At 49.0% G+C, this 26077-nt stretch overlaps 1 protein-coding gene across 4 annotated transcripts in view; it reads left to right on the forward strand.

Annotated features, from left to right (window-relative positions):
• Positions 1 to 13420: 13420 nt before the first annotated feature.
• LOC115083473 (oocyte zinc finger protein XlCOF6-like) overlaps positions 13421 to 26077 on the forward strand; it is a 39934-nt gene continuing 27277 nt past the window's right edge. For 2 of the 4 annotated variants that reach the window (XM_029587326.1, XM_029587322.1), the window contains exons 1-2: positions 13421 to 13558; positions 14140 to 14625. In XM_029587326.1, the coding sequence (XP_029443186.1) occupies positions 14218 to 14625 (408 nt within the window). In that variant the 5' untranslated portion in view covers positions 13421 to 13558; positions 14140 to 14217. Of the gene's footprint in view, positions 13559 to 13627; positions 13766 to 13795; positions 13947 to 14139; positions 14626 to 26077 lie in introns of those variants that run through there. The other 2 variants (XM_029587323.1, XM_029587325.1) reach the window with 2 other exon arrangements.

The raw sequence follows: 26077 nt of genomic DNA on the forward strand, positions 1-26077 counted from the left end.
TGAGGAGAAGCCCCATATGACTGCATGATGGCATTGTTCCCATCCCCTACCAGCGAGGAGAAGCCCCTTATGACTGCATGGTGGCAGGGTTCCCATCCCCTACCAGCGAGGAGAAGCCCATATGACTGCATGGTGGCAGGGTTCCCATCCCCTACCAGCGAGGAGAAGCCCCTTATGACTGCATGGTGGCAGGGTTCCCACCCCCTACCAGCGAGGAGAAGACCCATATGACTGCATGGTGGCAGGGTTCCCATCCCCTACCAGCGAGGAGAAGCCCCTTATGACTGCATGGTGGCAGGGTTCCCATCCCCTACCAGCGAGGAGAAGCCCATATGACTGCATGGTGGCAGGGTTCCCACCCCCTACCAGCGAGGAGAAGCCCCTTATGACTGCATGGTGGCAGGGTTCCCATCCCCTACCAGTGAGGAGAAGCCCATATGACTGCATACTGGCAGGGTTCCCACCCCCTACCAGTGAGGAGAAGCCCCATATGACTGCATGGAGGCAGGGTTCCCACCCCCTACCAGTGAGGAGAAGCCCCATATGACTGCATGATGGCAGGGTTCCCACCCCATACCAGCATGGAGAAACCCCATATGACTGCATGGTGGCAGGGTTCCCATCCCCTACCAGCGAGGAGAAGCCCCTTATGACTGCATGGTGGCAGGGTTCCCACCCCCTACCAGCGAGGAGAAGACCCATATGACTGCATGGTGGCAGGGTTCCCATCCCCTACCAGCGAGGAGAAGCCCCTTATGACTGCATGGTGGCAGGGTTCCCACCCCCTACCAGCGAGGAGAAGCCCATATGACTGCATGGTGGCAGGGTTCCCACCCCCTACCAGCGAGGAGAAGCCCCTTATACCTGCATGGTGGCAGGGTTCCCATCCCCTACCAGTGAAGAGAAGCCCATATGACTGCATACTGGCAGGGTTCCCAACCCCTACCAGTGAAGAGAAGCCCCATATGACTGCATGGAGGCAGGGTTCCCACCCCCTACCAGTGAGGAGAAGACCCATATGACTGCATGGTGGCAGGGTTCCCATCCCCTACCAGCGAGGAGAAGCCCCTTATGACTGCATGGTGGCAGGGTTCCCATCCCCTACCAGCGAGGAGAAGCCCATATGACTGCATGGTGGCAGGGTTCCCACCCCCTACCAGCGAGGAGAAGCCCCTTATACCTGCATGGTGGCAGGGTTCCCATCCCCTACCAGTGAAGAGAAGCCCATATGACTGCATACTGGCAGGGTTCCCAACCCCTACCAGTGAAGAGAAGCCCCATATGACTGCATGGAGGCAGGGTTCCCACCCCCTACCAGTGAGGAGAAGCCCCATATGACTGCATGATGGCAGGGTTCCCACCCCATACCAGCATGGAGAAACCCCATATGACTGCATGGTGGCAGGGTTCCCATCCCCTACCAGCGAGGAGAAGCCCATATGACTGCATGGTGTTAGGGTTCCCATCCCCTACCAGTGAGGAGAAGCCCCTTATGACTGCATGCTGGCAGGATTCCCATCCCCAACCAGTGAGGAGAAGCCCCTTATGACTGCATGGTGGCAGGGTTCCCATCCCTTACCAGTGAGAAGCCCATATGACTGCATACTGGCAGGGTTCCCACCCCCTACCAGCGAGGAGAAGCCCCTTATGACTGCATGCTAGCAGGGTTCCCATCCCCTACCAGCGAGAAGCCCCTTATGACTGCATACTGGCAGGGTTCCCATCCAGCTCAGACCCCGTGTTTTGGCACAAGGTGGAGTTCACATTCCAGCCAGCGAAGAGAGGCCACGTATGACAGCATGCCGGCAAGGTTCCTATTCCCCGCCAGCAAGGAGAGGTCCCACTTATTATGAGTCTGTCATTCTCAGCCTCCTCCTGAAGGCTGAGAATAACATCCTGGGGAGGAGGGATGAGTAATGTGGGTTCAAACTAAAAGGGAAGGGGTATGAGTAAGGGAATGAAAGAGGGGGTGAGAGTGAGGCTTGGGAAGGGACATGAATGAGTGTCAGAGGGAAGAGTATGAGTGGGAGGGAAGGGTGAGTGGGAGGGAGGGGTGAGTGACAGAGGGAAGGGAACGAGTGAGAGGGTGAGTGGGAGGGAGGTGTGAGTGACAGAGAGGAGAATGAGTGGGAGGGAGGGGTGAGTGACAGAGATCTATAATTAAGATCAGTTGATATTTTTCTGCATTTTAACTTTGATGCTGTTCCTTCTTCCAGGTTTTCAAGGATTCCTTTCCTGTGCCCTCTAGATTTAAACTGCAGGAACGTTGCATGAAATTTGCACTAAATTATCTCATGCTCAGGGAGCCATGTGCCTCCATCCCAGCCCCTGTTCATTTTGTCATTAACTTCTGAGGACTATTTCCTGATTCAGTGGGTCCCTGAGCAGGTTCCCCAGGGCCTATAACTGTGACAGGGATGTGACCTTCCCCTGAAGATCCTGCACTGTCACTGCCATCATCATTACCTCCATTTTATCCTGGGCGATGCATGCACTAATCTTTTTCTCATGCTTAAATACTAATACTGGCCTTACTCACACTTGGTCTAGATTTTGTACCAAGTGAAAGAACTGACAAGGAATATCAAGAGTCGCTCTGTTCCATTATTTTCTGTCCTTCAGCTGTGAATGGAGCACTTGGTGCTTTTTAAGGTGAGGAGCTGAGTGACTTTCTTGTCACATTCAGTACAGACAAATGCTAAGTCAGGATATGAGGAATAAGATCTCAGTCTCTCACATTTACTGTTAATGCCCTTCATAATTCTTCAATTGTGCTAAAGCGAGCCTCCTTCTGGAGTTCATAAAATTTTATCTGCACAGGCAACCTCTCCAGCTGTGCCTGAAAATTCTTCTTAATCAGGCCACTGGCACCCAATACATCTCAACCAGTTCTGAATCCTTCTGCTACATTGTCTTGGTCTCCGATTCCATCTTATGGCACTGAAGGATGTTTGATCTCTCCATATGATCCACAGAGTATTCACCTGCTACTGACACCTCTATCAGCAAAGCTCTGGTGTTTTTTCCTTTAGCTCAATGTTCACTTTTCTCTCAGGATCCTGATCACAGTGCTTCCCTGGTACAGTGATGTTATAAAGTTTACACAACTTCCGAGGATGAGCCGTGCCACCTTATTATGCCTTTCTGTATCCAGGACTTCTCACATCAGCTCCTGACCTCCAGCAGCAAGCTATGTAACCATTTCTAGTTCTGTTTTACAGAACCTGCATTTGTCTGTTCTACCAGGTTTTATCCCTTCTGGCTGTGAACCATCCACTATCCTGTGCTGCAATTATCATTTCAGTTATTACAAGGGTGATGAGTCAGATAAACTGAACCAAATCACTGTGAACCTGAAAGAAGTAGTAGGCCAGATTCACAAACTAAAGAGTAGCAAATCACCTGGACCGGATGGTATGCATCCTAGGGTACTGAAGGAACTAAAAAATGAAATTTCAGAGCTATTAGTTAAAATTTGTAACCTGTCATTAAAATCATCCATTGTACCTGAAGACTGGAGGGTGGCCAATGTAACCCTAAGATTTAAAAAGGGCTCCAGGGGCAATCAGGGAAACTATAGACCGGTTAGCCTGACTTCAGTGCCAGGAAAAATAGTGGAAACTATTCTAAAGATTAAAATCACAGAACATATAGAAAGCCATGGTAATGGAACAAAGTCAGCATGGATTTAGCCAAGGCAAGTCTTGCCTCACAAATCTGCTTCACTTTTTTGAAGGGGTTAATAAACATGTGGATAAAGGTGAACCGGTAGATGTAGTGTATTTGGATTTTCAGAAGGCGTTCGACAAAGTCCCTCATGAGAGGCTTCTAAAAAAAACTAAAAAGTCATGGGATAGGAGGCAATGTCCTTTCGTGGATTACAAACTGGTTAAAAGACAGGAAACAGAGAGTAGAATTAAATGGTCAATTTTCTCAGTGGAAAAGGGTAAAGAGTGGAGTGCCTCAGGGATCTGTACTTGGACCGGTGCTTTTCAATGTATTTATAAATGATCTGGAAAGGAATGTGACGAGTGAGGTAATCAAATCTGCAAATGATACAAAATTGTCCAGAGTAGTTAAATCACAAGCAGATTGTGATACAATACAGGAGGACCTTGCAAGACTGGAAGATTGGGCATCCAAATGGCAGATGAAATTTAATGTGGATAAGTGCAAGGTGATGCATATAGGGAAAAATACCCTTTGCTGTAGTTACACAATGTTAGGTTCCATATTAGGAGCTACCACCCAAGAAAGATCTAGGTGTCATAGTGGATAATACATTGAAATCATCGGTTCAGTGTGGTGCGGCAGTCAAAAAAGCAAACAGAATGTTGGGAATTATTTATTTATTTTTATTTAAACATTTTTATATACCGGCATTAGTTGTGGACATCATGCCGGTTTACATCAAAACTGGTAAAGTATGGAAGTTACATTTTAACAGGGAATTAGAAACTGGAAGGAGGGTAAATAATTAAATAGGATAGACGAGAAATAACAGTAACATTAACATGGTTCCTCGGTGTGAACGAGGAGAGAGGATAACAACATATGGTTCCTCAGTATGAGGAAGATGGAACAGACTCAATGTGGTCTATTTTTTTTTTTTATTGGAGGGAATGGTGAATAAAATGGAAAATGTCATATTGCCTCTGTATCGCTCCATGGTGAGACCACACCTTGAATACTGTGTACAGTTCTGGTTGCCACATCTCAAAAAATATATTGTTGTAATTTCGTGTGTTTAGTGGATCCTTGGGTGATGTGGAGACGACAACGCCCACTGGGAGGAGCCCCGTGAGGAGCCACAGCACTGGGCTAGACTCGTGATACACAACACACGGTAGAAATGAACTTTTATTGTACAGCCAGATGTCACCACCAGGTGGCAGTGGTGAATTGTGGTCTCAGGGGACTCAGCAGAGGACACCCTTCGCTCCCGGATGATGTCAGGAGGTTCCACAGCAGGAACTGTGGAGGAGATAGATGGTATATAGAGTACTCACTCGGTAGCTGTAATGGATGCGATTCAACCATATAGTAGATAATGATACAGGCAGCGAGTCATGGAGAGCAGGCCCTCGAGGAGCTAGTACCTGATCCCTGAAAGGAACCTGTAAGGTAAGCAGAGGGCCCCAGAGGAGCGGGTACCCAAGTTAGAAGCAAACTCCGAAGGGTAGAGGTAGAGCTCCTGCAGGCCACGGAAGCAGCAGAGTAGCGCTGACAAGGACAGAACAAGTACATATCCAAGCCTTTGCCAACTCAATGAGCTACCAATGGAGAGAAGCTGATATACCCGGATGGCATGACGTCAGGATGAGGGAATGCCCTCGAGGTTCACGTCACTGGGCGTACATAGATGCAAGTTGCGCGCACCCTAGCAGGTACCTGGGAGGACCAATGGCGTACGGCTGCACCATGGCTGTTCCGGGGACGCCAGAGAGGTCAGCTTGATGACGCTGTGGTAGCCATCTTGCCCAGGTAAGCGGGAGGAGCCGAGATAGGGGTGCAACAAGAGGGGTGAAGCCGTCAAAGACCGACGGACGCAACAGATATAGTTGCGATGGAGAAGGTACAGAGAAGGGCAATCAAAGTGACAAAGGGGATGGAACAGCTCCCCTTAGGAAAGGCTGAAGAGATTAGGGCTGTTCAGCTTGGAGAAGAGACGGCTGAGGGGGAATAAGATAGAGGTATTTAAAATCATGAGAGGTCTAGAATGGGTAGATGTGAATCGGTTATTTACTCTTTCAGATAATAGAAGGACTAGGGGACACTCCATGAAGTTAGCATGGGGCACATTTAAAACTAATCGGAGAAAGTTCTTTTTTACTCAACGCACAATTAAACTCTGGAATTTGTTGCCAGAGAATGTGGTTCGTGCAGTTAGTATAGCTGTGTTTAAAAAAGGATTGGATAAGTTCTTGGAGGAGAAGTCCATTACCTGCTATTAAGTTCACTTAGAGAATAGCCACTGCCATTAGCAATGGTTACATGGAATAGACTTAGTGTTTGGGTACTTGCCAGGTTCTTATGGCCTGGATTGGCCACTGTTGGAAACAGGATGCTGGGCTTGATGGACCCTTGGTCTGACCCAGTATGGCATGTTCTTATGAAAGGGGACTAAATAAGGGCATTTATGATATCTAACATCTTTTATGAAAATGGATTCTGGGATTAAATAACCTGCACATATTTAAGCTTTATTTGTTTGTGGGATGAGCACCCCACATCTCCTTTAATGCACACTTAAAAGTCCCATGTACAGATATTAGGGTGAAGGTGATTGTCAAGTGATTTTTAATGCAAGAACAGGTTTGGGGCAGATGGGCCGGTGAGAGGATGTGAGATGCCCGAGGCCAATTTTCAGCCATGCGGCCCCCTCCCCTTCCTCTTCTCTGTCTTCCCCCCACCAGCTCCTGGAGGGTTCTCACCTTAGCTCACAACCGCAAGTGAGGTTCTGGGAGCACAGATGGATGGATCCACAGTGGGATAAACACTGTGGATCCATCAGGTCTAGAGGACGCGTATAAAGAGGAGGCAGCAAAACACTGCACGGAGCGGCAGTAGCCACAGAGGCATTCACGGAGCGGGATGCCAGTGGCCAGTGGTTGGTGTTCCACCTTCACGGAGCGGAAGGATGGAGGGCCGCCATCTCCCAATTAAAAAAAACAAAACAGGGGTGGGTTCATGGGCTATAGGTATTACCAATTATTAGGCTTATTCAATTACCAATTATTAGGCTTATTCAATATTTGTTGATAGTTAATGTGACTTTCAAGGCATACTTCACTTTCAATGCATATCCAGCATAGCTCTCTGCTTCAACGGCAGGGGAGAAGTAAAACTAATACTTCACGCATATCCAGCATAGCTCTCTGCTTCAACGGCAGAGAGCTATGCTGCCGCTTACCCAACTAATCAAACTTAATATTTCACTTGGATGCAGCTCCATCACTGCGCTCTACATTAATGGTGGGGGTGAAAGGGAAATAGAACCTAAGGTTACTAATAAGTATGAGAAAAAAGAAGTGTGAAGCTTGCTGGGCAGACTGGATGGGCCGATTGGTCTTCTTCTGCCGTCATTTCTATGTTTCACAGCCAGCAGAGTCAGTGCTGCCAGGAATCTGGAAGTGGAGTCGGGTCACGGTGCCACTGAAGGCCGCTGCTGTGGGAGAGAACCATCCAGGTAAGGGAGGTTGAAGCAGCAGGGAGCGGGCTTCTGCCGCTACAGCAAGGCTCAAGCCCCAGTTGATGTCGGGCCAGCCCTGTTCTGCTGCTGCTGGGACTCCAGTCAACTCCATCGTCCCATCTGGTTCTTCCACCAGCCCTGGTTCTGGCAGCTTGTGACACCAGACCCTGAAAATCTCCCACTTAAAAACTGCTACCCTGTGGCAGCTCTAATCAGGGGAAGAGGAGGAAAGGAAAATTAGGTCTTACCTCCGTTAATTTTCGTTCCTGTAGTACCAAAGATCAGTCCAGACTCCTGGGTTATGCCTCCGCATCAGCAGGTGGAAACAGAGCAAAACTTGACAAGCTCCACTATATATACCAGGGTGCCACCCTCAGCCTGTCAGTATTACTCAATGTCAAAGCAGTGGATATTCCCCACGTAACTAAACTATATACACAAAAAACCAATTGGGGAACCCCTTGGGCCACTTTCCCCAAGAAGAACCAGATCCAGAACAAAAGGACCGAATGGACAATGCCTGTCAATCGCAACAAAAAAGCTTTTCGTCCACCACGGCGGACTCTCCGAACATACTGAAGAAAAACGGGGGGGGACTCTGGACTGATCCTTGGTACTACAGGAACGAAAATTAACAGAGGTAAGACCTAATTTTCCTTTCCCTGTACGTACCGGATCAGTCCAGACTCCTGGGATGTACCAGAGCTCACTACTTAGGGTGGGAAACGGAGAGGCCCGCTTGCCAAACGCCTGCTCCAAATTTCCCTCTCTGGGATCCCGCACAACCAATCTGTAAAGACGCACAAAAGTGTGCAACAACTTCCAAGTGGCCGCCCGGCAGATCTCTAGCGGTGAGATCTGCTGACACTCCGCCCAGGACGCCGCCTGAGACCGCGTAGAGTGTGCCTTCAGCCCTAAAGGTAGAGGCCGACCTGCCAAAAGATAAGCCGGATTGATGGTTTCTTTCAACCAGCGAGATATGGAGGTCTTGGACGCCATATTACCCTTTTTAGGACTGCACCAAAGAACAAAGAGATGATCCGACGTTCGGAAGACGTTTGTAACCTCATGGTAGCGCAAGAGAACCCTATGCACGTCCAACTTCCGCAGGTCCCTGGCGGGCGCACCCGAGCAACCTAATGGGGGAAAGCTGGAAGATCTACTGACTAATTCAGATGAAACGCCGACACCACCTTGGTAAGGAAAGAAGGGACGGTCCGGAGAGAGACCTCAGACTCAGAAATCCACAGGAAAGGCTCCCTACACGAAAGAGCCTGAAGTTCCGAGACCCTCCTGGCGGAGGTGAACGCCACCAGGAAGATCCTTCACAGGGGTCCTCTTCAATGGTTCAAAGGGGGGCTTACATAAGGCCCTAAGCACCAAATTTAAACTCCAGGACGGACAAGGTGAAACGATTGGGGGACACAAATGTGTGGCTCCCTTTAGAAAACGTATCAGATTGGAATGGGAAGCTAAGGCCGCCCCTCCACGGAACCACGCAGACACCCCAGGACCTAGTCATGCACCAGGATTCAAAGACCTTCCAAACTCGCATATAGGACCGAGTGCTACCACCACGTCCGAATATCCTTTTCCTTTCCGATGGCGCCTCCCAAAAGCCATGCCGCTAGACAAAAGTGATCCGCCTGATCGAAACAGATGGATCCCTGTGTTAGGAGATTCGGTAGTGGCGGGAGTCGGAGCGGCGCTTCCAATGACCGACTGACCAGGTCCGCAAACCATGGCCTCCAAAGCCACTCCGGAGCCACCAGGATAACCTCCGAGGGGTGATACTCTATGCGACACAGAACCTTTCCTATGAGGGACCACGGGGAAAAGACGTACAGGAAGATTGACGCTGGCCAGGGGAGGGCCAGGGCGTCTACCCCCTCCGCCCCTGTTTTTTTTTTACGGCGGGCGAAGGAACGCAGCACCTTCACATTCCGAAAGGTCGCCATCAAGGCCATGGCCGGGCTTCCCCATCTGTCGCATATGAGTTTGAATGCGACATCTGCCAGTTCCCACTCGCCCAGGACGAGTTGATGACGGCTCAGGAAATCCGCCTGAAGGTTGTCTATCCCTGCGATATGGGACGCGGCGATTTGGAGCAGATGCCTCTCCACTCACTGGATTAGTAGACGAGCTTCTAGGGCTATGGGACGGCTACGGGTTCCCTCCTGCCGATTGATATAGGCTACCGTGGTCGCATTGTCCGACAAGATTCTGACCGATTTTCCCAGGACCAGGGCAGAAAAGCTCGCCAAGCCAGATGCACCGCCCTGGTCTCCAAGCGACTGATCGACTAACGCGACTCTGGGCGGACCAGTGCCCCTGCACCAAGTGCCGTATGCAGACCGCTCCCCAACCGGAGAGACTCGCCTCCATAGTAACCACCGTCCATTCCGGGGCCACAAGGGAAACCCCCCGGCGAAGCATGTCCTTTTCATAACCACCACTGCAGACTGGAACGCTCTACCGCCGTCAAGGGCAACGGGAGCTGGAACTGTTCGGAAACTGGCCTCCAGCGGGAGAGCAACACCGCCTGCAAGAGACCCATGTGTGCGAAGGACCAAGGAACCAATTCCAACGTCGAAGCCATGGAGCCAATCAACTGTACGTAGTCCCAGGCCGTCGGCGGCCTCATCCGTAGAAGAGTCTGAGCTTGTAGCTTGAGGCAGCGATTCAGGGAGAGGAAGACCCTGCCGTGACATGTGTTGAACAACGCCCCCCAAAACTCCAGAGATTGTGATGGCTGAAGATGACTCTTGGTCGTATTGAACACCCGGCCGAGAGAGCGCAAGAGGTTCAGGACCCGTTGAACAGCTGACCGGCAGAGCTCCTATGACTTGGCCCGGATCAACCCATTGTCCAGGTACGGATGGACCAAAAGACCCTCCCGGCGCAGGTGGGCCACTACCACCACTAGGATCTTGGTGAAGGTCCTGGGGGCTGTTGCGAGGCCGAAGGGCAAGGCTTGAAACTGATAGTGTTTCCCCAGCACGAGGAATCAGATATTTCTGATGGTCCCTTTGGATCCCGATGTGCAGGTATGCCTCTGTGAGATCCAGGGAGGCCAAAAACTCCCCTGGCCGGACTGAGGCGATCACGGACCCCAGGATCTCCATGCAGAAAAGCAGGTTCCAGAGACACCGATTGACCCCTGCAGATCGGAAATGGGACGGAAAAGAGCCTTCTTTCTCTGGCACGACGAAGTAGATGGAGTAATGTCCTCTTCGTTGCTCTGAGGCTGGGACTGGGACGATAGCCCCCAGCTCCTCCAACCGAACCAACGTCTGAGGGACCGCTTACTTCTTGTCCGAGTGTCCGCCCGGGGAGGGAAAACATCTTGGGCGGGGAAGGTAAGCAAAATCTAAAGCATAACCAAGTTATCTCACGGAAAGGACCCACCGGTCTGTTGTGATTGTGGTCCAGGCCTCGTGAAAGAGGGACAGCCTGCCCCTTATCTTTAAACCGAGGGATGGCCTGGCCGGACATCATTGTATTGACTTGCCGCTCGGCACGGGCGAGGAGGAGCCAGGCCTGGCCAAACGTCTCCCACGAAAAGACTGGGACTGCTGTCTACCACCTCCGGAGCGAAAGGAAGGAGAAGAAGAAGAACCAGGCCGAGAGGACCGAGGTTTCCGACTACTCCGGTACCAAGAACGAGAAGAGAAAGATCCCTTGGAACGCGCCCTGTTCTCCGGCAGACGATGATCCCTCTTCTCTCCCAGTAGTTGAATCATATTGTTCAAATCCTTGCCAAACAGCAACGTGCCCTTAAAAGGAAGAGAGCCCAGATGAGACTCAGCCACAAGAGGCGTCTAGCCGAGACAGCGGACCCCATGGACCGAGCCGATGTTCTGAGGAGATCATGCAGGGCATCTGCACTAAAGGCAACCACAGCCTCAAGACGCCCAGCCTGACTAGCTTCCTCCTCGGAGAGACCTTCATTAGCTAGGAGCTGTTGGACCCAGCGGAGTCCCGCCCGAAGAGCAAAGTTACTGCCGATCACCACTCGGGCCCCCAGCGCCGATACTTCAAAGATCCTCTTCAATTGGATCTCCAATTTCCTACCCTGGAGATCCTGCAACGCCATGGTACCCGTGACCGGAAATGGTCATTTGCTTCGTCACCGCCGAAATCGAAGCGTCCACCTTCGGTGCCCTCAGCACCTCCAACGCTTCTTACGGCAAGGGATACAGCCTATCCATGGCCTTCAAGACCTTCAGGCCCATATCCGGAGTATCCCATTCTCTATAAAGCTGAGCAGTGGAGGAAGAAAAGGAACGGAAATGTTGTGGGAGGACCACTCAGGCCCAACAACACCGGATCCATGGAGCCACCTCGAGACTCCCCAGGGGTTTCCAGTATCCCCAATTCCCCCAAAATGGAGCTAACTTGTCCCGGCGGAAGAAGCGCAGCACCCTTGGGTCATCGCCCTCCGAGGTCTGACCCTGGCGCGCTGAACCATGCGCGGGAACATCGTCACCCTCTGCCCCCCTCGGGGGCGGGGTCTCCTGATCCTCTAGGTCCCCTGATGTGTCCGATGTGTCGACGGCAGGCCGTAGTGGGACAGCCCGTAGTGAACGTTTGGCCGCCAAGTCCTCCGTGCGTGGGCCTACCGTGGGGGCCACTGGGGACCTCCCCACCGGCCCCTGCTGAGAGGAGCGCCTCTTGAGGGCCTTGCGGGCTTAAAAGCCCTATGCCTGGCCAGAATAAAAGCCCGAAGAAAAAGAGTTGCAGGAACCCTCGGAATCCGAAAACGCGACCCCTCCCCCGCCCCGCAGACACCGCGGGGGAAACTGAACGAGAAGCGGGCCGCTGCGGCGAGGGGTGGGGGGAGTCCCTGGCATTCTTCCCAGCAGGCCCAGATAACGCTGAAGCCGATTGGAAAATGGCGGGAGTTCCCTCGTCCCCGCTGACAGACTTGTGGAGCGAAGCGGAGCGCAACCCCATCGCGATTGACACAGAGGTTCGCCGCACTAACACCCCCCGAATCGCCCCCGATGTACCCTCGCCCCCCCGGGATGCCGGCCGGACACAGCCCATCCCGGGAGAGGCGCGTGCTGCGGGACCCGCAGGCCGCTCCACATGGCTTGCCTGCCCCTGCAGCCTACAGACGCGAAAAAGCCCGCGAAAACGCACGCGTGAGGGAGCAAGGAAGGAATCAAGAGAAAACAGCCGTGTCGGAGAAAACGCCACGGCGGAGAAAAAGTCCCTTCGTTCGTTTTTTTTTTTTTTGTTAAAACGGAACTCACCGGCGCTGTCCCCCCGACGAGGTTATGAATCGGGCCGGCGGGGGTGAGTGAGCCGGGCTCCCCGGTATCACCCCGGCTGGGCTGAGCAGAGTGGGATCCTCGACCAGTAGCACCAGCAATCCGCTCTACCAGGAGTGATGGCCCTCTCAGGGCCTGGGCACCTCCTGGGAGCACTCCCTTTTTTTTTTTTTTTTTTTACAAAACTTAATTGAGGGAAGCTAAGGAGACAGAAATAACAATAAAACCTGCCTAACTATTCTCTCAAGCACCAAAGACCTTTCTATCCCTCCAAATATTCCTATCCGGGCTGAGAGCTATGCACCCGTACCACCTGCTGGAAACAGAGAAATACTGTCAGGCTGAGGGCGGCACCCTGGTGTATATAGTGGAGCTTGTCAAGTTTTGCTCTGTCTCCACCTGCTGGTGCGGAGGCACAACCCAGGAGTCTGGACTGATCCGGTACGTGCAGGGAATGAGAGAATGAGCGGTGGGGGCTGGAGGGGGGGGACACTCATGGAGGGGGAGGGGCATGTAAGGGACATGCCCCTGTTTTATTTATGTAGCCGGCCCCTGTCTTGTGCCGTGAACACCATTCAGGGGTGCCAGGGGTCCAGGCCCGGCTGGGAAGAAGTTAATCTTCAGGGGGCCCCCCCCCCCCCCCCGTCGCAGTCACCAAAAATAAGGCAGGGATGTCAAAAGTGGGTGTTCAAAATAAAATCTTTCCTGCAAATCAAAATAAAGGAATCCGGAGCCCAAATTACTAAAATAAGGATCAGCATCGGATAAATCACAGCAAGGGAAAGCGCGAACGTAAGAAGGGAAGAAACTGCCAGGCTGGGTCAGACCAAGGCTCCATCAAGCCCTGCTTCCTGCTTCCAACGGAGGCCAATCCAGGTCACAGGTACCCGGCAGCAGTCGCAGGGTGATGAGTCATCAGGGGCAGCAGCCAATCGGAGGCGGCAGGAGGTGAGGGCAGCAGAAGGGGGCGGTGCCTGCGGAACGCGGAAGCGGAAGACGCATGCGGTCAGGCAAAGGGAAAGCTCCTAACCCGGGAATTTCCTTTTCTTAAGGAGAAATCAGCGATTGCGATAAAGCTCAGCCCCGCAGGGTAAGAGCTCCCTCTCCCTCTCCTTTTTCTGGGGTCCCTGCGACATTTTCTACCACGGGGAGGAGGAGTCAGGGCTTTAAATCCGACCCCCCCCCCAGCAGCCTCTCCCGCCCTGAATTCATCCGTCCTGAGGATCTGCTCTGATTCCTGCCTTTTATTGTTCCACCCTGATTGGCTTTAAAAAAAAATTGAGCATTAAAGCGCTAGGTGAGGGATTCAGCTCCTGTGTAGTCTTTGTGTCAGGATCTGCCCCAGTCCTGCTTGTTCTGTTTTCCAATAGATTTTTATTTATGTAAAAACATTTCTAAATCACAGATGACAGAAAGCTCATTGTGCAGCTGTTCCCTTATTTCCAGTGTCACCGTTTCATACGTTAGATTGATGCTGGGTGAGTTATGGGTGTGATTTATTTGTTTGGTTTATTTATTTGATTTATATTCTGCTTTTTAGTGCTGTTTAGCTGTGATGGGCTTGATACAAAGGCGCTGAGTGTGTTGTCTGCAGGGTTTTGTGTTACTTCCCAAAGTGCCTGGTACAGGAGGAAGTTAACTCTCCACATTTTCTTTTTCTCTCCTCCTCAGCCCTCCCTGTCTCTGCTGATTATATGGAATAGAAAGGGAACATCTCCCCTGTCTCTTACGGAGGTTCCTGTCAGACCCATGGATGGTTTTGTTGGTCCTGGGACTTCAGTGCTGGGGTCCAGACCTGCTGGGGTACAGCGGTCACAGTCTGAAGCTCAGACACCTCACCCGGAGCAGTACAGGAAGGTTATGAAGACAGCACTGGGAGTTTTACCTTCACCAGAGCCTGATCCCTCCTTGGTGAAGGCTGTGGCTGATCCCCCAAGATCAGAAAATGTTACAGAGGTGGCTGTGTCCCCCTTCCCAGATCCACTGCAGCCCAGAACTTTGGACTCTTTGTGGATGGTTCTGGTGCGTCTGGAAGCGAAAATTAGCAGCAAGTTGGAACGGGTTCAAGGGGAAATCTCTTCGCTGGAGCTGCGCTCAGTGACCCAGGAGAAGAAAATCTCTGCTCATGCTAAACGGCTGCAGGCGCTGGAGAACAAGGTAGCACATTTATTCCCAAATTCTTCTGCCTCCCTTCAAGATAGTGTTTCACTCAGAAGGAAATCTTAGAAGTTAGAAAATGTTTCCAAAAGAAAAAATATTTTAGAATTATCAGCTTTCCCAAGGGATAATATTTCACCAGAGGAGATGATGATTATTTAGGGGAGGCTCTGCAAATATCTAAAGAGTCTCTTCCTCCAATTAACCAATTTTCTTTTCTAAGGGACGTGCTCCTACCTTGTGACAGGGGCCGACCAATGGCACCGGTAGCCCCCGTGACATAGTAAGGGCGAAGGCCATCGGCGTCATTTTGATTACTGGCAGCCAATGGCCCAAGTGCAGGAGATCGCCGCCGGACTCCCGCTGGACCACCAGGGACTTTTGGCAGGTCTTGGGGGGGGATCAGGAAGGTGGGAGTTTGTAGTTAGTTTTTTTGGTTTTTTATATTCGCTCCATAAGACGCACAGGCATTTTCCCCCCACTTTTTGGGGAAAAAAAGTGCGTCTTATTGAGCAAAAAAATACGGTACTTACCTGATAATTTCGTTTTCCTTAGTGTAGACAGATGGACTCAGCATCCCGCCCACGGATGCCTCAGAATTCGAGAACCTCGGGTAACAAACCTCGAGACTAAGCAAATACGGGTAAGCCATGGCCTACCCCTAGTTCAAGACGCCTACAATTTGTCTGGTGTTGGCAATAATTGGTTGAGTGCACTGGCGGTCTCCAGTGTGAAAATCAGTGCAAACCAGTTCAAGTTTAATCAAGTTACTTAAGCAAACATATCCACAATGGCTTTTCAAGGAGAATACTGAAGAGCTAAGCTATCTGCACGGGTATATGTAGAGTGACGTTAGCTTTGAAATCTGACTCCCATCTGCTATCAGGAGAGCACAATATCCATTGGTCCTGAGTCCATCTGTCTACACTAAGGAAAACAAAATTATCAGGCAAATAATTTCTCCATTTAAAAAAATCAAGAAGTTGAACCCAAAAACTAATTTTATAAACCTCAGTCATTTTCAGTCGGGTTCTCAGCCAGGTCACCTCTCCCGCCCCTTTACTCCTACCTTCTTCCTCTACCATTCCCATAGCCCCACTCCCCCCAGCAGCTTCTCCTCCTCTTCTGAAATCACAATGCTGCATCCCACTCAGCCAGTTTCTAAACCAATCAGTCACATTAGGGCTCAACTATGCAAAACTGTGCCAAAGGCCTTACTGGAATCCAAGTACACGACATCTAGTGCTCTCCCCCGATCCAGGTCTGATTATCCAGTCAAAGAAACTGATCAGATTTGGCTGACACTATCTCCCTCTAGTAAATCCCTGCTGTCTCGGACCTTGCAAGCCATTGCATTCCAGAAACTGCCCTATCCTTGGCTTTAACAGTGATGCCATTAATTTGTTCACCCCAGAGGTCGGACTAACCGGTCGGCCTTCTCCTTACTTACACTTTTATCAATAGGAACCACATCTGGCCTTTTCCAGTCCTCCAGAAATACTCCTGATTTTTTTTTTTTTTAAATTTATTGTTTATTGACCAGAACGGCAAATACATACAGTGGTGGTAAAACAAATTCAACACAGCAGATCGCAACACTATAGCCTACCGTAGTATCAATCTCTAACAACAGCCACTGCGTGTTTTTTTCCCTTTGATATCCTGTCCCATCCCTCCTTGACTCTCTCCCCACTACTACCTCCACAACTCCCCCCCCCCAGGATTGGGACATATATTTATTAAGAATTCACCCTGTTCGAAGGACATAGAGAACCCGGATAACCTCCTAAGCTACCTGCCATTTAACATAAGCCCACCATGTTTTCTCAAAGCGCTGCACTGCATCATGCAAGTGAGCTGTTAACTTTTGTAGCGTGTGAACAAATGGGTCAAGAGTCAACAATAACGAATCACACCCAGTCCGCTCTTCTCTAGGAGTCCCTCAAGGCTCATCCTTATCCCCCACCCTCTTCAACGTTTATCTACTACCACTTTGCCAGCTCCTCTCCAAACTAAAACTAACCCACTACATCTACGCAGACGATGTACAAATATTCATTCCGGTTATGGAATCTCTTCAAAAAAACACTAGAATTCTGGAACAACTGCCTCCAACCCATCAACAACTTGCTCTTGAGCCTTAACTTAATCCTTAATTCCAATAAAACTGAAATTCTCCTCATCTCACAAGACTGTAACAATGCAATGTCTAACATATATTCCCTACTATTCAACCTTCCTTCTCTTCTCAAGTCAGAAACCTCGGAGTCATCATGGACAATCAACTAAACCTAAAGAGATTCATTAATAACACCACAAAGGATGGCTTCTATAAACTACAAGTGCTGAAACAGCTCAGACCGCTCCTCCACTTCCAAGACTACCGGTCAGTTCTCCAGGCAATCATTTTCTCAAAAATTGACCATTGTAATTCCCTTCTACTCGGCCTCCCAGCTAACTCCATAAAACCGTTACAGATGCTTCAAAACGCTTCAGCCAGGATTCTGACTAAGTCTAACAAAAGAAATCATATTATCCCCATCTTGAGAAACCTTCACTGGCTCCCAATTAAGTTCAGAATCTCCTACAAAGTACTAACAATCATTCACAAATATATACACAATCTCATTCCACTGGAGCTCAGTATACCTATTCGACCACATACACCCGCAAGACCGGTGAGAGCAGTGTATAGAGATACCCTCCTTGCCCCTCCTATCAAAACCTCACTAAATAAACGATCTCTATCCACAGCAATGGAACTCTCTACCTCCGGAACTCCGGAAGGAACCTTGCCCAATCACCTTTAAAAAGAGACTCAAAACTTGGCTATTTGAACAAGCTTTTAATCTATGCCAATAATCGCCGCTTTATTCTATCCAAACAGGTGCTCCATGTACAGTGACTATTTAACCAATAAGCACCTAGATATTTAGTCAGGTTAGACTTAACTTCGCAGTAGAACTCGCACTACTTTATTTATTCGTTGTAATTTATTCCCCAGTTACTTGTTCCAAGTTTACCTCCCTGTTCGATGTAACCGCATTCTTAAGAACATAAGAAAATGCCATACTGGGTCAGACCAAGGGTCCATCAAGCCCAGCATCCCGTTTCCAACAGTGGCCAATCCAGGCCATAAGAACCTGGCAAGTACCCAAAAACTAAGTCTATACCATGTAACCATTGCTAATGGCAGTGGCTATTCTCTAAGTGAACTTAATAGCAGGTAATGGACTTCTCCTCCAAGAACTTATCCAATCCTTTTTTAAACACAGCTATACTAACTGCACTAACCACATCCTCTGGCAACAAATTCCAGAGTTTAATTGTGCGTTGAGTAAAAAAGAACTTTCTCCGATTAGTTTTAAATGTGCCCCATGCTAACTTCATGGAGTGCCCCCTAGTCTTTCTACTATCCGAAAGAGTAAATAACCGATTCACATCTACCCGTTCTAGACCTCTCATGATTTTAAACACCTCTATCATATCCCCCCTCAGCCGTCTCTTCTCCAAGCTGAAAAGTCCTAACCTCTTTAGTCTTTCCTCATAGGGGAGTTGTTCCATTCCCCTTATCATTTTGGTAGCCATTCTTACATGCATGTTAATGTTATAATGTAAACCGAATTGATATGTAACATTGCTACATGAATTTCGGTATATAAAAATGTTAAATAAATAAATAACCTTGCTTTCCTAGCGTGTAGCAGATGGACTCAGGACCAATGGGTATAGTGTGCTCCTGATAGCAGTTGGAGGCGGAGTCAGATTTCAATCTGATGTCAGCACTACATATACCCATGCAGGAAGCTCTGCTCTTCAGTATTTCTCCGTCTCTTTAGCAGTTCGGGACTATACACACGCTTGCACAGCATTAGAAAATCCAAACCAAAGAAGAAATAATCTTACCGCTACAGACGAGCCCCGCTCTCCTGCGGTGATACCTTAGGGTCCCTCCTCCAGTCGAGAATTCCTGAGGTGATTTCCGAGATCCCTCAGAGGTGACCCTCTGTCCGGTAGCCGGTTCCGGCGTGGACTTAGCCCCCAAGAATGGGAGTGGCTGAGAGGCAGCGGGTGCAATACCGAGCGTGGCGGTGAAGGTACTCTTCCCTCTCCCCCTGCAGCCAGAGACCACCCGACCCGAGACCGGGAAATGCAGTGACAAGGTAAGGCAGAAAACGTTCTTAAAGCCTCGGGTCTCTGAGGCTCGGCTAGCCGAACAGATCGCCAGCTGGCGTCTGTCCTTTCAGGTTGATCAGCCCCATATGGGCTAGACCCCAATCTGGTAAGAGGGTCCTCCCACGTGGAGACCCTCCGTGGGGGTGGGTCGCCATCTTGTCCGCGTGGTCGTCGGTGCCATTTCCCCCCCCCCCCCCCCCCCCCATCGATTGCCATACTGTCCGCTTAACTGTGCCGGGCGCATAGTGGCACGCCCAACTGTGCGCCCAGCACAGTTGGGCGCTGTACAACTACTGATTGACCTGGAATGGAATGCTCCGGAGGCCAGTTTCAAAGGGGGACGGGCCCTAGAAGCCCTATACCCACTGGATCCCTCAGCCAAAGAACTCCTGGTGTTTCCCAAAGTGGACGCCATTGGCGCACTACCATTCCAGTCGAAGGAGGGGCGGCACTCAAGGATGCCCAGGACAGACGTCAGGAATCCATCCTTAGTCATTTGATGCAGCAGCTATGTCACTGCAGATCGCTGCCTGCTGTGCCATGGTGACACGTGCCTGCTTATCATTCGCCAGGAATGCCACCACGCCTGTCAACATTAGAACCAGCGATATCCTTCCTCACGGATGCGACTTCTATTTATTTATTTATTTATTTATAGTTTTTTATATACCGCCGCTCATCAAAGATATCACGTCGGTGTACAATGAACAGGAACTTACGCCGGAGCGTTATACATTTAACCTAGTGAGCACCTCAGCCAGGGGCGTCTCATCCATTGTGGCAGCCAGAAGGCAACTCTGGCTCCGAAGCTGGTCAGCCGACGCGACCTCCAAGACGAAGCTCACGAGAATGCCCTTTAAAGGAGCCCTCCTGTTTGGAAGTGAACTGGAGAAGTTAGCTGACAAATGGGGCGAATCCCCAGTACCTCGGCTACTGGAGGACAAGAACAAAAGAAGTCATCGTCCTTCTCCCTGAACATCCAAGGGCAGAGGATCACAGCGCTTTAGACCGTACAAGAATACATACCAAGCACCTCGCCCCGCAGGCAGGGGCCAGTCCTTTCAGAACAAACACAACAAGAGGGGAGCCGGCTCAGGTCCAGGCCCCAGCCGCACCCCACAATGAGAATCAACAGACACATCCACAGGAAGAAGCCATAGGGGGCAAGCTTGCCTTATTCTACCGAAGATGGATCGAGATAACATCGGACAAGAGGATCCTAACCATCATTCGAGAGGGATACTATCTAGATACTATCTGGACTTCCACAGCATCCCTCCAGACAAATTAGTGAAATCCCCTTGCCACTCCCCCGCCAAGAGGTTGGCAGTGGAAACCACACTGACAAAATTGCTCTCCCTAAAGGCGATAACACCGGTGCCCAAGCGCCAACAAAATACTGGGCACTATTCCATCTATTTTATCGTCCCCAAAAAAGATGGAACGTTACGGCCTATCCTGGACCTCAAGTCTGTCTACCGCTACCTGAGGGTACCACACTTTTGCTTGGAAACCCTATGTTCAGTCATAAGGACAATACAGCCGGGAGAATTTCTGACCTCCCTGGGTCTGTCAGAAGCCTATCTGCACATCCTGGTTTATCACAACCACCAGCACTTCCTACGCTTCGCGATCATGGAACACCACTACCAGTTCTGAGCACTACCCTTCGGACTAGCCAGTGCCCCTCGGACGTTCACCAAAATCATGGTGGTAGTGGCAGCGACAATGAGGAAAGAAGGAATCCTCGTACACCCGTATGTGGACGATTGGCTGATCAGAGCAAAATCTCCAGAAGAAAGCCGTCGGGCGACCTCCAGAGTCAAGAACCTACTGCAAAACCTTGGGTGGGTCGTCAACACAACCAAGAGTTGTCTGCTGCCCTTCCAATCTCTAGAATACCTGGGAGTCCAGTTTGACACCCAACAGGATAAGGTCGTCCTTCCTGTTACAAGGAGAAGGAAATTGATGGACCAGCTGAGAAAACTGTTGAACGGTGTTCGCCCCACGGTATGGGACTACCTCCAAGTCCTCGGACTTATGACATCAAACTTGGAAGTCTTACTATGGGCAAGAGCCCTCATGCAACCACTACAATGTTCCCTACTGTCACGATGGAACCCAATGTCCCAGGACTACACCGTCCGCCTCCAGTTGCCAGCGGAGGTACGAACCCAGCTCCTATGGTAGCTACAAGAAGACCATCTGAGCAAGGGAGTGAGGCTATCCCCATTGACCTGGGTCTTGCTCACCACGGATGCAAACTTACGAGGGTGGGGAGCCCACTGTCAGGAACTGACGGCCCAGGGGCAATGGGACAAGGAAGAGTCGGGATGGAACATCAACCAACTGGAAGCCCAGGCAGTCAGACTAGCCTGCCTACGATTCAGTCACAGAATCCGAGGAGAAGCTGTCAGTCATGTCGGACAATGCCACAACAGTGGCCTACATCAACCGCCAGGGAGGAACCAAAAGCCAACAGTTATCCATGGAAATAGACCCCCTAATGACGTGGGCTGAAGCAAATCTGCAAGGGATCTCGGCCGCCCACATCATGGGAAAAGACAACGTCACTGCGGATTACCTCAGCAGAGAAAGTCTAGACCCAGGGGAATGGAGGCTGTCAACCACAGCCTTCCAGTTGATATTAGACCGCTGGGGAACCTCAGCCAAGTATCTTCTGGCAACCTGGTCCAATGCCCAAGTTCCCAACTTCTTCAGTCAGACGAGACCCTCCATCCCAGGGGATCGATGCCCTCGTCTAAACTTGGCCACAGGAAGACCTGCTCTACGTATTTCCTCCATGGCTACTACTGGGCAGGATCATCCGCAAGATAGAACACCACATGGGGCTAGTACTTCTAGTGGCCCCGGACTGGCCAAGAAGGCCGTGGTACGTAGACATGTGAAGACTTCTGGCGGGGAACTCCCTGTGTCTACCTGCTCCAGCAAGGACCGATCCTCCATGAAGACCCAACTCGATTCTCTCTTACGGTCTGGCCATTGAGAAGACTCACCTGAAGAAGAGCGGTTACTCGAGGGTAGTAATTGACGCCTTGCTCCGAGCACTCAGGTTTTCCACATCTTTAACTTATTTTTTTTTTTTTGTTGAAATATTTTTATTAGCATACAGAAGAAGTTAACATGTAAACAACACACGTCAAATAGGTACATGATAACACCTGTTAACAGGGAAGGTAGGGAAAACAATCCCATTGCTCGTTTTTTCTGATATAAAATAAAATAGTCAATAGGTATCTTAAGTCTGAAGGCATGCAGAATGGATACATAGAGAATACATATAGAATGCAACATAGAGGAGAAAAGGAGAAAAAAGAGTAAGGGGAAATTTGAGAGAAAAAGAAAAAAGAAAAGAAGATGCCACCCAATGGGTGAAAGGGAGAGAGTTAGAGAGAGAGAAAGAAGAAAAAGGGAAAGAGAGAAGAGATTATGTCAGTGACCTAAGACTCCAAATCCAGTATGTTAGCAAAATAAGAATGAGAAGGACAGAGAGCACCACCACACCTTATCGGAGGTGTATGTAATCGTTAAGAGGCTTCCACACCCTGCACCACTTGCCCAAACGACGAGATTTAACCGCCATGGCCTGTTCATATTTACTAAACATACAAACAGAATTCCACCAAAGGTGTTCAGACAGTCGTTCACTATGCTTCCAGTTGGCCATTATATTATGAATAGCCACCAAAAGCAAAAAGTCAAGCAGCTTACGGGATTCAAGTGTAAGGTGTAAAGAAGTGTCTGCCCCCCGTAGAATGATGATTGAATAAGAAAGAGGTTGAGAGATTTGGAGTATGGCAGACGTGGTTTTCCATACTTGTTCCCAGAATAGGAGAACTAATGGGCAGTAGTAGAGCATATGCGAAAGAGAGCCAGAGACTCCATTACATGACCAACAATTGTTAGAGGGAAGGAGACCTGCTCTATGGAGTTTCCATGGGGTCCAGGCTGCTCTGTGCAAAAGAAAGAAAGAAGTTTGGGTCAGACTAGAGGATAGAGAAATGTGTGTAGATACGCGCCAAACATAAGTCCAAGCAGTCTGACTCGGATGGTAGGGAAAGTCTGCTGTCCAAACTGAATACAGTCCTGCAAGTGAACTAGGATAAGAGTGAGCCTTAATGATCTTATATATATGTGAAGCCAAATGGCCAACCAATCGATACTTGCGATAGATTTCTAAAAGATAAGGGACAGGATTGTCCGGCAATATTGGGAGGTGGACATTTCTCAACGAATTACGTAATTGGAGCCAATAATAAAATTGAGAATTAGGGAGACTAAATCGGTCCTGAAGGGTGGAAAAGGATAAAATATTCATATCCTGGAGAATGGAGGAAAGAAACCAAATCCCTTTAGACTGCCATAGCGGCCAGTTCACTGTCTGCCCGCCAATAGTAATCAGTGGATTCCTCCAAATAGGAGCATATAGAGAGGATACCCAGGAGCAATGGTCCAAGGCTCGGAGTTTGTCAAAGGCTAAGAAAGCTTTATGAGTAGATTTTAGGATGGGATTACTAGCATGTTTGCGTAATAAGGGGACCACTGGGAAAAAAGTCGAAGGATATGGAAATAAGAGCTGGTGTTCCATATCCATCCATCTGGGTGAGTCGGAATTGTCTGTTTGGGTGGGAAAATAATATTGCCCTTGTTGAAGAATAAAGGCTAAGTGATATGAGTAAAAATCGGGGAAGTTCACGCCTCCATTAGAAGGGATACATTTCAGTTTCGCAATAGCTATCCGCGCTGCTTTATTGTTCCATAAAAAGCGAGTAAGAATCCGATCCACCTGCTTATAGAAGGCTGTGGAAAAAAAAATTGGGATCATGGAGAGTACATACGTGATTTTAGGAGCTAAGACCATCTTTATAGTGTCTAATCTGCCCCACCATAAGTGTAGTGGAGACCACTTGAGCGAAGCATCTCTTAATTGTTGTAGTATGATATTTTCACTACTGGTTACCGTGGACTCCAGTGAGTTCTGAAACTTGATACCTAAATATTTAAGCCCATTTTTAACCTTGGTTAATGAAAATTTTGAGAAATCAAAAGTGGAGCCCAGTAAATTGAGCGGCATAACTTCGGTTTTATGCCAGTTGACTTTATAGCCAGAGACATCTGAATAGCGAGAGATAAGAGCAAAAAGAGAGGGTATAGAAGTCTCAGGATGGAGCAAGAATAATAGAACATCATCAGCGTAAGCAGACAATTTAAAAGTTTCAGTACGAATCGTTATCCCTTGTATGGAGTCTGCTTGCCTAATAGCCAATAAGAGTGGTTCCAAAGCCAGGTTAAACAGGAGCGGGGAGAGGGGACAACCTTGTCTTGTACCTCTCTGGAGTGGGAACAATGGGGATTTCAAATTATTAATGTATAAATAAGCCGAGGGAGAGGAGTACAAAAATGAAATCCATGATTGGAAAGTAGTGCCAAAACCAAACCAATTAAGAGTCGAAAGTAAAAAGGGCCACTCCACCCGATCAAAGGCTTTTTCTGCGTCTAATGAAATAGCCACTGCTGGATCAGAAAGGGTGGAGGCATATTCTTGAATTTGTAGAAACAATCGAGCATTATTAGAAATCAATCTGTTTCTTATAAATCCCGATTGATCGGAATGTATCAAGGTATTCATTAATAGAGATAATCTTGTGGCAAGAATTTTCGCAAAAATCTTATAGTCAGTATTTAAAAGGGAAATTGGCCGATAATTGGCCACATCGGTGGCATCCCGCCCTGGCTTTGGTAGCACTACAACACATGCATCTGTAAAATGTGAAGGTACAGAGGATGAGGTAAGTAAGGCAGAGAAGTAAGTATGTAACGATGGAGTAATGTCTTTTTGGAAGGCTTGGTAAAAGTCAGTGGTCAGTCCATCCGGACCTGGTGCCTTCCCTTTCGATAGCGCGTTGATGGCTAAAGCAATGTCACCAGGAGAAATTGGCGCATCCAAAGTTGCAGCTTGCTCCGATGTCAGAGAAGGATGTGTAAGCGATGTTAAGAAATGTTGAATATCTTTTGGAGATGCAGAGGTCTCAGATTGGTACAGTTGAGCGTAAAAATCCCGAAAGGCGTTTAAAATGTCAGTGTCCGAAGTGAATATCTGAGAAGCCGAAGATCGTACTGAGGTGATGCGTTTCTTTTCGGACTTCTTCTTCAAGTAGGAAGCCAAAAGTTGCCCACATTTGTTGTTTTCAGCATAATACGTTGCTTTGGAACGAGTAAGGCTGAGCTGTACTTGTGAACTGAGCAATAGATTGTATTGATATTTGGCCTTCATGAGGGATGATAATGTCAGTGAGGAAGAAGAGGCCATATGAGCTTTGGTTAAAGCGGCAACTTCAGCAGATAGAGAGATTAGTTTGGCTTTTTGAAGCTTGCGAGTGTGTGCAGTGTAGCTAATTATTTCACCCCGGATCGTTGCCTTGAAGGCCTCCCATATCATGGAAGCAGCCAAATCGGAAGAAGAGTTAAACTGAAAAAACTCTTGTATTTTAGTTTGAAGAATAGTCAAAAAATTAGAGTCTTGTAATAAAGAGGAGTTGAAACGCCATTGATGGTCGATGGCAATCTGATTAGTCAGGGCCAACTGAATTGTGACCGCTGCGTGGTCCGAAATCAATATGGGGCAAATGGTAGCTTGCATCACAGATGAAATGAGAGATCCAGAAACCAAAAAAAAATCAATTCTGGAGTAGGAAGTGTGTGGAGATGAGTAAAATGTGTAGTCCTTCTCTGTCGGATGAAGAAGACGCCATGGATCTGACAGACCATAGGTGGTAATAAGGTGCTGCAGAAGCTTATTAGATTTGGTGAAATGTAGACGAGCAGTAGTTTTCTTATCCATAAATGGATCCAATGGTTGATTGAAGTCTCCGCCTATAATTTGGACTGCTGAAGGTAAAGCTAGAAGTTGAGCAAAAGCTGTGGAGAAAAAGCCAGGTTCATCAGAATTGGGTGCATAAATGTTAAGGATATTGAAGACTTGTTGAGATATTTTAATTTGGGCTACGACCCACCGTCCTTCAGTGTCGGATAGTTGATGTAAGATTTGTGCATCTAAACGCTTATGGAGAAGTATCAAGACTCCTCGTTTTTTATGAACTGCAGGGCTATGAATGACCGAGCCTACCCATTGTTGTTTTAGTTTCAGGGCTTCAGTTGTTGTAAGATGTGACTCCTGTAACAGAGCAATGTCCGTATGAAGCGATTGTAAATAGCATAGAATCTTTTTGCGCTTAATAGGGTGTGAGAAGCCTCC

The sequence above is a fragment of the Rhinatrema bivittatum genome, chromosome 2 (assembly GCF_901001135.1).
Source record: "Rhinatrema bivittatum chromosome 2, aRhiBiv1.1, whole genome shotgun sequence".
In the NCBI taxonomy this organism is placed as follows: Eukaryota; Metazoa; Chordata; class Amphibia; order Gymnophiona; family Rhinatrematidae; genus Rhinatrema; species Rhinatrema bivittatum.